The sequence below is a fragment of the Periplaneta americana genome, chromosome 15 (genome assembly GCF_040183065.1).
Source record: "Periplaneta americana isolate PAMFEO1 chromosome 15, P.americana_PAMFEO1_priV1, whole genome shotgun sequence".
NCBI lineage: Eukaryota > Metazoa > Arthropoda > Insecta > Blattodea > Blattidae > Periplaneta > Periplaneta americana.
This window is the reverse complement of record NC_091131.1, coordinates 111,882,450-111,899,406: the sequence shown is the minus strand read 5'-3', so window position 1 is coordinate 111,899,406 and position 16,957 is coordinate 111,882,450. Positions and strand designations below refer to the sequence as shown.

The 16,957-nt window shown below is 33.2% G+C and overlaps 1 protein-coding gene across 8 annotated transcripts in view; it reads right to left on the bottom strand.

Moving 5' to 3' along the window:
- The window catches only part of ed (echinoid), a 927,271-nt gene that overhangs the window by 284,855 nt on the left and 625,459 nt on the right, over positions 1-16,957 (bottom strand). For 3 of the 8 annotated variants that reach the window (XM_069848002.1, XM_069848004.1, XM_069848003.1), the window contains one exon: positions 992-15,425. The exons of the other annotated variants lie outside the window; for them this stretch is intronic. In XM_069848002.1, the coding sequence (XP_069704103.1) occupies positions 15,256-15,425 (170 nt within the window). In that variant the 3' untranslated portion in view covers positions 992-15,255. Of the gene's footprint in view, positions 1-991; positions 15,426-16,957 lie in introns of those variants that run through there. 8 annotated transcript variants of the gene reach the window in all.

The window sequence follows — 16,957 nt, the reverse complement described above, 5'->3', positions numbered from 1 at the left end:
TGAACAATAGTTTGACAGATGCTCGAAACTTGAGTACGACACATTTACAGTTGAAAACTGCAGTCGACTTTGGCTATTACGTGAGACAAAATCTGTCTCAAAATACTCTTAACTTATGCCTATTTGCCGAAGTGTAAAATAAAGTTGTTTTTTTTTTAAGTGAACAGAATAATTTTCTATTTTCTATGTGAAATTTTGTCGATTCCTTAATCCCTCTTATTTTCCTCAAAAAAAGTTGGCAACCCTACATATATTTAATAGAAAGAAAGGGAGAAAGGTTGAAAGGAAGGAAGAAAGAAAAGAAGAAGACAAAAAGAAAGAAAGAAAGAAAGAAGGCAGGAAAGAAGGAAAGCAGGAAGAAAAAAATAAAGAAAGAAGGAAAGAAAGAAAAGAGGGAGGGAGGAAAAAAGGAAGAAAGAAGGAAATGAAAGAAGGAAGAAGACAGAAAGGGAAGGGAGAAGGAAGGAAGAAAGAAAGAAAGAAAGAAAGAAAGAAAGAAAGAAACAAACAAACAAACAAACAAACAAACAAACAAACAAACAAACAAACAAACAAACAAACAAAGAAGAAAAATGTTAAAAGAAAAGATGATTGGAAACTGCATGTCGATATTAATAATCAATCACAGACTTGAAGAAAGAAGTAATGACACACCAAGAAAATGGTAGTGACTAAAAATTTGTAAGACGTACTACCGATAATCCATGATCATGATAATGATTATGGTGGTGTTGATGATAAAATGTTTTATATAAAATGTCACGCTCATTTAAGAATCACATGGTCAACTCTGCAATTTGAAAATACCATATCAGTCATGTGAGAAAAAATAAGGCTTCGTGTTGAACTCACGTCATGGGAGTCCTGCTATGTGTCCTTTAATATGAGACTGCAAAAGTCTAAGAAATGATTAAGGATAAAACCCCTCAGGATTATGGAAAAATAGGCACAGGTAAGGACAACTGTTTTTTTAATTAAAAAGAAGATGATATTACACATACAACATCTTTATTGAACATACACTGCTTTGTTCTGTACAAAATAATGTTTGTGTTTCACATATATGTACACAAAGTTCAAATATTGAACATCTTCAAGTACAATATTGATGAATTAATAGCAATTAAAAAAAGTGTTATTTTATTTGAAATGGAAGTACACAAAGAATGTAAGTAGTTGAGTCCTTGAAGTGTTCAATTATTATTAATCCATTTATACATCAAGTTGTTAAAGTCCATTCAATGTACATTGTTCATTTGACGATTTTTTGTGCTATACAACCAAAAACAAATGATCTGTTTGTTTTATTTTTATATATACAGTATTTCGTTAATTGTTTCACGACAAGTTCATGACATTGAGATCATATATATATTAAAATGACAATCATTATTTTGAACCATCTTCCTTCCTTAAGTTTTGTTAATTTCAAAGCGAACTGTGAAAATAAAAAATAATAATAAGAATAAGAATAAAAATTAAATGGACGGTGGGAAGATATTTTTCTTTTACTCCCATTTCTTTATATAATGTTGTATCAAAACCTGCCACAAGTGCAGTTAATATACAAGATTTTAAATTAAATATATTCTTACAAGGAATCCATTAAACATTGTACACATGCACAAAAATATATTAAAATATGTTATATACAGCAGCATATTCAATATCGTAGCAATTTTTTTTCCCCAATTTTATTTTAGTTTAAAAACTTCATAAAACTGGAAGTCCTTACACTTAGAATTGATTTTGAACGTTCATGTACTAGGCCATGTCGTCTGTTACAGCTGCACCCTATTATTAGTCTTCCTAGAGTGCTGGAACTTAGAGGATTTATTTTGGTATAATTTGATTTCATTCTTTTCGAATCGTCCAATTTTGTTTGTACAGAGAGGAGTATTTATCGAGATTCGAGGTAGTGGCCTGTTATCTGGCAGAGGAATAGTGAAGCACTGGTGTGAGGTGCGGGCACGCACATAATACTGCAATTTTCAAATCAGTTGCGAGTAATATGTTGGTAGTGTGAGTTGAAACTATTTTTCTTAAAAGTTTGTATTGCTCAGTATTGTACAATACATAAATACGAAAAAGAAAAATTCTGTGCAGTAACAAGACGTAAATTTCGAGTAAAATTTCCTGACAGAACGTGTCGAGTGCTTGTACAATAAGAAGACTATTTAAATCTTATGTGGACAGATTCAATAAATGATCGGAAAAAAAAAAAAAAAAAAAAAAACGTAGAAGACAGCTCAGCATGTTGTTACAGAGAAAAAATTAGACAAGAATGGCGAAAAACTTCAACACACTCCTCAATAGTATATTACAATACAAGGTTGGGAAGCACGTTTTACAAAATCGAGGAAAAGTTTGAAAAACGAGCAGAGAGAGTTTTTCAATTTCCGAGATTTTGTAATGTACTTCACAAACGTGTATTGTAGGCTACAGTATTTTTTGCACGATAGTATATTTTGAAAAATAATATTTAAAAAACCTCAATATACAGCCTACTCCTGATCACACTATGAACAGCTGACTGATGTTAGCAGTCTGGCCAACGTACAAACTTCACCATCAACTTCAAAGTGGAGTAAAAATGATTCAGGTATTGTAATATTTCCTGTTCAATTGGAATAATTTTTATTTCTTTATATTAAGTGAAGTTTGAATAGTTTAAATAAAGTTCAGTACATTTCAAATGCTGTGATTTGTTTCGTATAATGTATATTAATTAATACTACCTTTTGCGTATGAATTTTACATGGATTGTAGGATTGTAGCATACCTACATAGAAGGCAGTGGTTTTCATTACAACTCTAGAGGAGTTATTTGTAATATTTCAACATACTTATCTAAGTTGACAACTCTAAATTCAGTAAAATCAACTTTCAATTGTGACGGCCGTTTGCTGTAACAATGAGAAAACACACTATCGTGCAAAAAGAAATCTCTTAGGCACTTGACACAGGAAACCGAACTAAGTAGGCATTCAGCTGGCAGAGCATCAAACAAAATTACTTAAATAAAGCCATACAGAATTCCAGGAGTCCGAACATTAAGAATGCAAGAGTCTATTAAGAGATTGAATTTTTGTAATTGGATCTTGCAGAGAGACAATTCAGAAGAAATCGACACAATTTTTTTTTCTCTAAAACTCACACACTATAAACGAATTTAAAGGCTACATAAGAGCTGCTATAGAGTCAACCAGTGGTGAAGGACTTGTGAAAGTGAATAACAATTTCATAAAAAGATGTGAATAATTTTTTGCAGCGAATAAGGGAAATTTTAAGCAATGAATTTAAGGTAGGTAAGTACTCTATCAGTGCCGTGGCTATGGGCATGCACCTCGCAGTAACTCAAGCCATGACTTGGCAGGGACTGGCTCTGCCTATCTTTGGGTCATGATAAATATTCTTCACTGTATATTAATTTTTAATTATGAATTCAGGTTAAAATAAGTTCAATGATTTCGTAGTATTTATTTTCTTGATAATTTATTATTATTATTATTATTATTATTATTATTATTATTATATCATTATTATTATTATTATTATTATAACATCATCGTCATCATTACCACCACTACCACCAGTTTTCATATTTCTTGATTTTATACAAGTAGCGTACAAACACATTCATCTGCATTCAGCAAGATATCAAATCAGGCTTCCAGCATTTGGTTGCCAACAGCTTCAGATCTAGACAACCTTTCTGAGACACTGAGAAGAATGCCACTTTTGAGGTATACCACAGGTTACCTAACATTACTATCCTAGTTCTGCAATCTCTGCAAATTTTTAAAATGTAAAAGTCTTTCAGAACCTTGGCAACTACACTAAAACCTAATTTATATTTTCCTGATAAAGGCATCAGAGACTTCTGTAGTCTCATAGAAATGAAAAGACCTCTTTTTGCGCAAGAAAGGAAACTTGGACGAAGAAATGACCTTAGATAGTTCTTGTCTGGAAGCTCCTCCATAGGCAAAAGTTTTTTCTGATGTGTGGTAAATCTAAAACAAAGGTCTCCTGGCTTTTTTTTCTTCGAAAAATATTAATACTGGTACTAAAAATTTGTTTTGCTCTTACAAATCTTACGTTTGAAACCACGAAACTTGGATCTAATTGTAAGCATGGTAAAATGCTTAACCATCATTGATTATATTATAGAAAATGATTTTAAAATAAAATAATTTCACTGAACTCTTTCACAAATTATTAAAATTAATATCCTGGACACTGATGCCAGAACAAATAGAATATAAATCTATGCTATTTTATTAGGAAGACCTGAAAATTATTTTCAGTTCATATAATTGTAACTTAAAAGAGATAGGAAAAAAAATTCTTTGTGCTTGGACTCCGACGTTTAAAATAATATTGCACTTTAAAAACATATTAAAACAAAACGAATATAACCACACAGTGCACTGCTTTGAGAATTCAAATACACGGGATTACTGAACAAGTTGTATCCGTGACTTCAAAACACACCATGACTAGGCCTATATATTTTACAAAGCATGAAAACAGATAAACTCAAACACGAGTTCTATAAAATAAAATAAATAACAATTACGTATTATATGAGTTTTTAGGCTTTCACAGTGACTAATCAGAATTAGGGTTCTGGGTATTCCATCGTGTCCTGGAACTTAACACTGTGGAATATCCAAAAATCTAATTCTGAATGATGTATTCATTTATAATCTGCTGAAATTATGAAATCAACTCATTAAACTGGTGGTGAATAGAATAAAATAATGAAAGATTTTAAGAACTCGATAGAGGCAGTCTATGAATTTAGCTGGGGCTAGAGGTACAAAAGGAATGGTTAAAATCATGGTCTAATTTATCTAGAATAAAAACAGATACAAGACCTGGCTATTTTTAAATACAAATTATGTACTACTTTAAGAGCTTACGAATTCTAGCAACTGATACACAAATTCAAAGAAAAAAATCTTTAAGAATACGACAAAAAATACTGTAAACCAATTTTAAAACGATGTAGTGGTATTTCCTTTAAACTTTAAGCCAATATGGCTCACTAGGAGGTTGAAGGTTAGAGAAGTAGAGAGAGAATATTTAAAATATTTGTTCTTCTCATACTGACATTACCGGTATTGCAAATACAAAAAAACACCCTATCTCTGGCTACAAAATTACATGTCTGATACTTGTATGGAATTCAGACAGAAACTATATTTACAGTGAGGTTCTTTTCTTGCCGTCCTGTTTCCAACAGATATTGTGCAGCCAGAATGTCGAGCTAGATCCCCAAGAATGCTGGCCAGAAAACTTGGTCAACAGAGCTGGAAAATGTTAAGTCTTTGTAACCCATTAACCAATTTGTGCTCTAGCTTGAAGTATTATGTAGCTTGTGTAGTCAATATTTAGACATTATTAAGCTGTACATTGAGTTTGTTTCTTTTGTAATACTCGCATGAGAGTAATAAAATTGCGTTTCAAAATAATTGTGTATTATATCACCTTGCTTTCCCAAACAGATAATCTGCAATTTTTATTTAATCGGAAACCTACGAAATAGGGTTTACTAGAGCAATTCCGATATGTTGGAGAAACTGAAAGACAGTGTTTTTGGAGGGAGCTATACTAATTTCAAATTATGAAATTTGCATTTTGAACTAAACTTTTTATTAAGATGTTAAGAATGCACACATGCAAGGGAAAGTATTTGCAAAATTTTCTGTCTGTAGCTAAGTGTCAATGAAGCATGCCATATTTGCTTTATAACCTGCACATAGGCAGTAGTAGGTGTTCTCGGGATGTCACTCGAAACTATAGCAAGGAAATAACCTCACTATATGTGTGTATGTAAATAGGAGTTCTTTTGGTTGCTTTAACAAAACGACCAGTAGTTTTCTTTAGTTCCAGATTTAACAATGCTTTATCAACTACTAAGATATTTAGCATCAATGCAATTGGTCATAGCAAGATGGTATTTGGAGTGATAAGACCGAGAATTCATCTCGGATTAACTGACATTCACCTTATATTTGGGAAAAATCTCGGAAAAACTTCAACTAGGTAATTGGTCCAGACATAAATCGAACCTACTCCCAAGCAAATGTGCCTACTATCTGTGCCAGTGGCTCAAATATATCTAATCACATGAGCAGTATCTATTTGATATGTGCATGGGTTTGCAGTGAAAGACCTGCTCTTAGGGAGAAAACTATGAATGAAACAATGAATGAATGCACATATAATAAAATATCTACAACTGGGTCTTAGTTTTACTTCTCTCTTGAATGAAAACAAGCTAAATACAGGAAAATAAAACTGTCATATAATAACAGATAGTAAATTGGAATCCTTAAGCACTGGTAAACGTGGCTGTCAAGTCACATGTGATGTGAAGAAGTACTAATGAAGATGAGTGGTGGAAGCAAAAGAAAAGATAAGACATAAAAAAAAAGAAGGTAAACAAGAGGGTCATATAATAATGTCCTATGCTCAAATGGGAAGGACATGAACTCAGACAAGCAACAGCCACACAAGGGGTTAGGGCAGAGCACAGCACCTGCCATCTAGTAGTCAGTTACGTGACTACCAAACGAGATAGGGGCACTGCACGGTCAGTGCTGCAAGTCTCCATAGATGCTATTAATCAACTTTTCTTTGATCAGAGTTCGTCTCTTATAATTTCTCCTAATTTTCTGATAACGATACTGGGTAGATCCCATTTCAGATCCTCAAAAATTGAAATTAGTCTTTGGTATAGCCAGGAATTGAACTCAGGATATCTTGGTTCACAAACAAGAAAGCCAACCACTACAACAACGTACAGACCCAACTGCGATTTGAATAGCAGATAGTTTTCCACTAAGGTACCAGGGCTGTATCCCCAATATATCCTGTGAGATTTACAGTGGACACATTTTTTTTCTCAATATTTCGGTTTCATGTCATTTTAACTTTATAATTGCACAATAATAAACGTATCATTACCTCAGTTTTTCCAAATGATCTTTGTAGGTTAGAGAGACTTCAGAACAAGAAATCACTGGCAAAGTCTCAAGGTGATGAGTCGGACTCATGTTATGAAGCTGTACTTTGGGTTGTTTCTTCGAGGTTTAAAGTACCGAGTTCAATCCCAGATGCTGGGGGGATTTTTCTTGTTGCCAAAACTTCCAGAACAGCTCTCAGGCTCACTCAACCACCTATCAAATTGAGTACTAGGTCTTTTCCTGAGGTAAAAGGCAGTAGGAGTGTGGTGCCGACCACACCATTTCATTCTAATGCCAAGATCACGAAAACTTGGAGTTTTGCCTTCATGCCCTACAAGCACCTTCATGGTGTATAAAGAGAAGACCTTTACCTGTACCTTAAAAATAAAAGTAAATCCATGGCGCTACAGCCCATGAAGGGCCAAGACTGACCACCCAGCTGCTGGCCTCACATCCACATGCCGAAGCAAAGGTGGACCATCATCCAACCAGAATGGAGGTATCGTGTGGTTAGCACAATGATCCCCCCCAGCTGTTATAGCTGGTTTGCGAAACCGGATTTTCGCTACCTATCATAGCTCCCCAAGTGTATCACGATATTGGGTGGGCACCAGTCCCATACACTGGCCGAAATTTCATGAGATTACTCAGCTTTAAGTCAAATATCAGGTTATACTATGGCAATTCTTGGGCATCTCGCCAAAATATCATGTCACTATCACCAATTCCAAGATGCTAGATAACTATGCAGTTGGTACAGCATAATTAAATAACCAATTTAAAACAGAGAAGATAAGAACATTTGATTCCTTGGGTGACAAAGAAACAGAGTTTTTCTCAAGTACCAGTACATCAATTTCATTTAAACAGGAAACTTAAGATATTGTAGAAACTATTTCTTCAGATCTATTCTTAGAACATGAAGTAAAGCATTCCATTATACGTATATAGGAAAACAAAACTACGAATTCATGGTATGTTAGTCATGGATACAAATTTAATGATTCAACAAATGAAACACATCGATAAATGTGTCTTTAAGTACACCAATCTTTCGCAACACAAGTACAAAATCATTAATATATTAAGTAGCTAAACAACTATGTGAGCTACTTTAAATAAAATGTTTAATGGATTCCATTATTCGTTCTCTCACTTTACCATACACACACATGTACATTCAAATTGACCACAAAATACATACACCAAACCACAGCCACACTTAAAAAAGAAACGAATTTGAGCATTTTTACCAATAACAACATGAATCATAACCTCTTGCTTCTGTTTCTTTTAAAACAACATACAAGTTTACAACAGTTAAAACATACTTGAAGCAGTATTTTGGTCCCTACATTTTAAAACAAAATAATAGGGCTTGATTTTTTTAACACTGCTTGCCCAAACAATGGCACATTAATAAGAAATCCTTCCCTAGTTGCTTGTAAGAGACCACAAAACTGTTCTATCGACAACAAAACAAACAATGTCATGTATTTATATTTGATTCAAGGTGAAGATTAACAAGCATCAACAGTTTATGAGGTCTCACTGATGTAATGGAATTGTGTAATCACAATATTGGAGAGATATGACAAAATATTACATTTGGTTATGGATATTCCTCAACACATGAAATTTCTGACACTTTAGTATGTTTCATACGATTGGATAAAATGGGATTAGGTATGCAATTATTCAGAATTAATAATAATAATAATAATAATAATAATAATAATAATAATAATAATAATAATAATAATAATAATAATCTTTTAATGTATGTAATTACATAGGCCATAATAGAACATACATTAATAATAGATGATAAAAGATTATCAAAAGACTATTACATCCTATTGAATTCCATTTCGTATATGGAACATCAAAAAAGTAGGATGATAACTATTCGAGTTTGCGAGAAACTGCAGTAAATTTCGTCTGGAGCCTCTTCCTTCACAAACACGACTAACTTACATAAATCTGTGACATGAGATCACAGTCTTATTTTCCTTCTAAAGGAAGCCATCTTAAGAATTTTTTTTTTTTTAACTTTAAAAAAATTCATTGCTCCCGTCTGGGTTTGAAACCACAAATCTCGGACTTACTGACAGGTAAGGTAATCTCTTATACCTTATCAAGTATATTACTGATTGAGATAAAATAGTAGTTATTTTATATAATTTGCTAGGCGTTATTAAAAGAGAATCTTCAAAACTTTGTATCAGACTTACTACACTACATACCAAATGATATCAAATGACCTTCATTTCATAAAGCAAAGTGGAAGTCAGTCAACTATCATTTTTGCACCATGAAAACTTTCTCTAGAAATAAGGCAAATCTGATTCAATATTGGACACATTCTCTGAAAACATAATTATATTAAAAATAACCCTTATGAACTTTACAATATTTGTAAATTAATAATGGACTCCAAGAATCCTAGTTCAATACCAGATGGAGGTAGGAATTTTTTTTTTCACTGCAACTTCTCTAAACTTCTGGAAGTCCAAACCTCTGATTTTGCTACCTGAGTTCTTTATCGTAAGGTTAAAGATATAAAAAGTTCTAAATGTCGTGGAAAAAGGGAATTCCTTCTTGCACTTTTTAGCCTTAGAAACAGTGATGTGCAAATTAGCTAGGACAAAACTGACTTATGTTCAAGGAATGGTGAATAGCAACGAAGATTATGATGATGACTATAATAATAATAATAATAATAATAATAATAATAATAATAATAATAATAATAATAATAATAATAATAATAATAATGCAGCTGAGAGTTATAATTTATAAAACAGTTATATTACCGGTTGTTCTGTATGGTTGTGAAATTGGATTCTCACTTGGAGAGAGGAGTAGAGGCTAAGGGTGTTTGAGGATAAGGTTCTTAGGGGCTAAGAGTGATAAGTTACAGGAGAATGGAGGAAGATACACAACACAGAATTGCATGCATTGTATTTTTCACTTTTCGGAAAAAAATAAAATATATCTGATCAATAGTGTATGGTATTCTTCAGTAAATCAGACTATGCATTAGAGATATATTGAATATTTCTTAAAATATAGCACGCTGAAATCTATAATACTATTGCATTTGTGACTCAATATGGATAATTTTGGAAATAATGGCGTTTCATAAAGATTCAATTATTGCAATAAAATTTAACATGATTATCATTAATTATGTCATTATGATTATAAATCATATTTATATGCACTAAAACCTAAAAATGTTACTGAAGGGATGTGGTGTCCATTGGGAGGCTTGATTCACATGTTTCTGAATTCTAATAATACGTAAATGAGTCACATGGACTGCAGCAAATTATGTTGTAAACTGTGTGTTGATGTGTATGTGGCAGATGAGACTTAACGGTATCAGAACAAAATACTAACAATATAAAGACTGTCATGTTTCTAGTTAAGGTGAGTGTTATAAATAAACTGATTTAAGAAGAGCAATAAATTGTTTAGATTAGGTTTAGTCCCAATTAATTTGCACAACTCTACATACATTTTATATCAATATAAAGATGCAGTCTTTCGTAAAATATGGAAGCATCTCTCACTTATGATTATATTAGGCCGAAGGTAAACAGGTAAAGTTATCCCGTGATGTCGTATGGCATATGGGAACATGAAGGTAGAACTGACATGCTTTCCTAACCTCGGCATGATGAGGAGGTTATGTGGTTAGCACTAAGTTCTAGCTCCCCCTTTTAGCCCCAGAAAGAACTGATACTCAATTTAGCAGGAGGCTGAGTAAACCCATACTCGAAATTATGATGAAAAAAAAAGCTCAACTATCCAGGCACAATCCCAGGATTTTCCAGTAAGTTATCCATTATTCTACCAACTAAGCTATTAAAGTTACTACTAAGCCAAGAAAAGCAACCTGAATATTCCAATTTCATTGTTGCTATGGAAAGATAGTTCTTAAAATAAATAGAATGAAACAAAATTGTGTTATAAGATACTGCGTAAATTCAATTACATAGTCTTTTTCATACTCTATTTTAAATTAAAATGATTGGTCAAGTACAAGTTCCACAGTGCTGACAAGCAAGGGAAGACACGTCTTCATTGGGAGTGATAATGAAAAAATGAAGAGAATTAGTGAAATTTTGAAGGGCAAATGACAGGGATTTTATGACAAATGTTTTATGGGGTGTATAACCATAGGAATCCCTAAAGTTGACGCCAATTCCTGAATAAAGTTTGTCATAATGACGAAGACACTAAACATAATGTTCCTGAAATGTATGATCGAACTTTGCGAACATGTTCTTTTGGCATTGGGGATGAAATGATTTCAAATGAAACTAGGTTCAGACATGCTTTTCATGTCCGAAGTGCTCTCCTTCAGATGAATATCTTATCTCATATTCTGCTGAACATATTCAACATGTCTGGCAGTATTCTTAATGCAGTGACATCCCCTAGTAACATAACAATGCTTACATTAGAAACTGCTGTAATATATCCAAGTTGTCCAAGGTACTCAAACGAAATAATTGGGAGACAACTCGGGATAAGTTGCAGGCATAAAATTCCTTCCCCCTTTTCCATCATCTCAACAACCATGGTATTGTTCTTAAAGATAGCCCTTACCAATTTAACTAAATTTAATGGGAGGGTCCCATCATGCATGTTTCTTTTGAGGATATTTTACACAATTTCTTTATGCCACAGTAGTTCCTGACGTGAAGCTTCAAAGAATGTATTATTGTTAAAGGAGGCCACTTTTAATATTTTATTGGACCAGTGGTTCCCTAAGTTTTTGAAGGGGCGACCCACTTTTCAGTGAGACTTCTGATTGCGACGCCCCCTTCCCCTAATACCGCACTGGTTAAAAATTATGGCTTATTTAACGACTCTCGCAACTGCCAAGATTATATCAGTGTTGCCAGTGTGCCAGAATTTTGTCCTGCAGGAGTTCTTTTCCATGCCAGTAAATCTACTGACATGAGCCTGTCGCGTTTAAGTACACTTAAATGTCATCGACCTGGGCTGGGATCGAACCCACAATCTCTAACACAGAAGGCCAGGACTACGCTATCCAGGCTGACACCGCAAAGGTACTTAACCCCATTAAAAAATTACAAATTTCTTTAAAATCGAAAACAGTGATAATTTTATTCAAAAACAGTGGATACTACCCAAAGAACGACTAAAATATAAGTACAAGATATGTGCAACAGTGACAGGAAATATTACGTAAATATCATTTCTTGTACTTCAAACTATTACCATCTTGGTGCTGGAGTAATAGTTCAATACAAATCGAAAATGATGCATGAGCTTTCTGTTACCCAACAGATTATAAAACAACTTGGTTTCTGTTCGACTTCCCTTGACAAAAAGAAGTCGTGGAAAATTCAGCAATGTACATTACGACAAATACTAAGTTCGTTTTTGTGGACATGCAATTAAATTTGCATGATTAGAAAAAATATTTTCTGGAAGAAACTCAAAACATTTACGACAACTACAGATAGATACTGAATCCGTTTTTGAACAGATGCATCCAATTGAATGAAAAAAGAAGAAGAAGAAGAAGAAGAATAAGAAGAAGAAACAATTCATTGAACTATGTATCTACTGATGGAAAGTTGAAAACATACTTTTTTAGCAGAGCATAGAACAGATTTTGATCAAAGAATGTAAAAATACCTCGATTTTTGCAAAAGAAGCTCTCAAATTTTTTATAATATTTGCAACCTCGTATTTATGCAAAAGAAGCTTCTTGTCTATGTTTGTCGTGGAAGTATAACAATATAAAATCACTCTGTGTGTATCGAATACAGAGTCCAGATTGAGAAGCTACTTTCTGAAAAACAAGCACATTTATCATATTAATTACCTTTTATTTTATAAATATTGAGGCATTTTTTAATATCTATCTTCAACGGTGTTTAAGTTTCTAAATATAAAATAAATGTATGTTATAAAGTGTTTTTTTATTTTGTAAATCATATCGTGACCCCCATCAGCTCTTTACACGACCCCCACTTTGGGAACCACTGTATTAGAGAATTGCAATTGCAGATATAACGATTGAGATCTCCAATTCTCTCAGAAAGTATGTACGAACTTACATTCATATGAACTTATTTTATCCTCAGAGCCAGTAGAACACAATCCCAAAGACTGATATGTCACAATCTTTCCGTAGAACAAAAAAATAACTTCACATCAGATAAAATGCCTATGAAAAGTGTAAGTTAAAATTATTCATGTAACTGTCATTGAACTTGAACGAAATTTAGTCGCACATTTTAAAATATCAGTTATGTCATATTTATAAGTATATTTTACGATATTTTTTTAACAATTTAACGCAGTTTAACTTAAGGAATAACATAATAGCTTGAATGATTCTTAAATTGAAAATGTGTCAAGTATCTAATGATGGTTAACATTCTGCAGAAAGAAACTGATCCAAAGGATTAGATTGTACTCATTCTTCGGAGTGTATTTGAGACCTCCTGTCCCTTTCTTTGTAGAACTGGATTGTTTTGATGTCAAAAAATAATTGTAAAGAGTCATTTTAGAGCGGAATTTAATTACGTTTTCTTTAGTTCAAATAATGTGTAGATCAATTCTTTTCTGCAGAATGATATCCAATTATGAGGTATTCTGTGGTTAATTTTAACTTTCTTAAGATAATTAAATAATCAATTAATTAAAACACAAACCACTTCCCATTATCTGATAAGCTCTGAAGATTCAGTTTATATATAAAAAATAAAATTTGCTTATTGCGAAATTTATAATGAAAGAGTGTATCGAAAATATGGTTTCAATGCATGTGCAAAAGAAACTTCTTTGAATTACTTCCATTGTTGTAAATTAAAGATAAATTATAAGTTAAAATACAAAAGAATAGTGAAGACACAACAACACAATTCAGGAAGCATGAATAGAATAAGTACGGTATGTCAAATGTCAGATGATGGAATCCCCACAGCTATAAGTAGGCCTATAACAATTATATAAACTAAGGGTGTGGGACAGCCTGGAAAGGAGGCAGAGAGAAAGAGGTTTTTTGTAACCTAAAACAAGTCTTTGTAGCGTAATTCTACAAATGGGAAGTAGAAAAAGAATTTAGAAACAGATCTAACACAGAAATTACGAAAATTCAACCTACAAAATAACATTTCTCGGACATTTACAGCAATGGAAATAAATAAGAGCTATTGGAAGCTAATTTATCTAATCATATCTCTCCAATCCATTACATGAGCCATAAAACTGTAACATATTCCTACATCACAATCAGGTGACTTCAAAAATCTCTTCTTCTCAATGACCAAGTCTTCGTTGGCTTGTAATCATTGTTTTGTTTCAGTAACTGATAAAGTCTTCATTGACCTTTATCATTTGTTCAGCTTGCTCATAATAGCCTCTATTTCAAGAGAATACTGTAGCAAATCAATAAGCCTGCTAAAACACAAGCTTTCAGGCCTGAAAAATCCAACTTCAGGTTATTGTACTCTCAAACTTGCTGTACATCATTTCAGAAGGCCTTTCATACGCTCAGATGATTCAAGCACTTTTTTCTTGTACAATTCTCTTCCAAACCTATTTCACAGCATCTTGATACTTCTGTCAAATTATCTCTTCTATTTTTATGATATCAATCAGTTTGTCCATCTACTGGTTGAACACAGAAACACACTCCTTCGTTTATAATCTCATATTTGACTTTTTTTATTTATGATGAAAATGATGATCAATGAAGAATGCTATTGGTACATAGTTCTAAACAGGCAGTGTTATTTGTAATGTAATAAGCTGCAAATTATGGAAAAATCACATATTTCCCTTATCACTCGCTACATAGAAGTAACATATCAATAAATTCCATTTTTTTTTTAACGATGAAATAGAGATGTTTATAGCAACAATAATTTCTTCTTACAATACTCTGTAGCTCGCGAAGAAAGAGAGGTGACTTTATTTAAATCCCATAAGCTTATATCTATTTTCATATTTGTATTACGCAGCTTACTAGAAAATCTTTTGCTACTCCATTCCTTGACATTAGATTGGCCCTGGAAATACGAATATTCGGCAACCAAATATAAATCTGTTGCAAGTTTCCAAGTTCGAAGTATAACTGCCATCTAAATGCTTATCCACCTCGCTGAGGTTATCCAATATGGTAACCACATTTGTGTACACTTAACTGTCCGTAACACGATTCTTTTGAGCTTGATTTAACAAGTTCTTCTGCTTTTGAAATGTTTTCCTTCAGTATTCCACACGTTCACACAATGATCTCACGAATTACACGCCTGCTACGGGAGTTGGGGGTCGAATACCCGCTCTCCAGGCTTTCATCGAATGACAGAGAGATGTGTTGTGGTTTGCTGTCATCGCAGTCCAGTTGGTCCATGTATGGGTCAGGCAGGCCACTTACATCATGGTAAGGAGAGTCTGTGAAGAGAAACGAAATCTGTTTAGTTAGGTGACAATGGTGGCAGAATATCTATATTCTGCAGGGTCTTATGTTTTTAACAAACACATAACATCCATGCTGTGCGTAGAAAAGGTGGATAAATCAAAACAGAAACATTACAAAAGTTAACAATTTCTTGTGCAATAACTATTCTATCAAAATGTGTAGAAGAGGTTATGCAACACAGTATATAATGGAACTAAGACAAAAATATTTCTCTCAATATAATTTGTTACAGACAGAGACTTATATAAAACCATCAGATTCTTGTAGGCAGCTTTACAGTACACCCAAATGATCATTTAAAAAGTTGCACAAAACAAAATATAATTTTGACTGTCACAATAACCTTGCTCGAAATGTCTTTTATTCATACTTCTGTGTATGATGCATTTTCTTATACATTTGCTAAATGATGGATCAATAAAAAATATAATAGAACATCAAAGAGATGACAAAAAATGAAATATCAATTTCGTTTAAGTTCTAAAAATAATGTAACACAGGTTGTGAAGAAGTGAAGATAAAAAAAATATATATTATTGTCATTTGTTAAAGATAGGAAACTACCGTAATTCAACCCTGCATTTATTCTATCCTGTCTGGTCATACTTGTATATTCAATACAAGATGAAGAAAAATTTCTAAGAAACTAAGTATTACCTCAATTGCCACACTTTTTGTCTTTTATGAAAATTTACTGTACCGAAATGAGAATTATAGGTACACCATAAAGTTAAAAATATCCACAGGTTTTAATTTTGTCCAAACTTCTTGCTATTTCTGCAGCGTATAGTTGCTCAAAAATGTATAAAATCATGATATGCTATGGTCCTACATATACCCAAACTGTAAAGAAGACTATATCAAAATATAAATTAAAATGACGGGAGATAAAAATTGAAGACCTAGTCGGCCTGGGTAGCGCAGTCGTCATATAGCACTAGTCTTCTGTGCTCGAGGTTGCGGGTTCGAATCCAGCCCATCTTGATGGCATATAAGTGTGCTTAAATGCGACAGGCTCATGTCAGTATATTTACTGGCATGTAAAAGAACTCCTGTAGGGAAAAATTCCGGCATACCAGCGACACTGATATAAGCAGTTATGAGCATCGTTAAATAAACCATAATTGAAACAAATTTTTGAAGACCTATAAAAACAGGCAAATATATGACTGAAAATGTGTTCTAATTTTCAACATTACAGCCCTGAAAGGACCCACACCGAGCAGCTGGCTGCTGGCCTCACGTCCACATGCCTAAGCAGAGGTGGACGATCATTCAACCAGAATGGAGGTATCGTGTGGTTAACATGATGATCCCCCCAGCCAGTATAGCTGGCTTTCATAACTGGATTTTGCTACCTATCATAGCTCCCCAAGTGCATCATGACGCTGGATGGACCAAAATTTCATGAGAAAAATTTCTTCCCCCATGAGGACTCGAACCAGTGTGCATTCCATAATGCAAGTCATAGATAGGGTGCCTTTAACCACGATGTCACAGCATA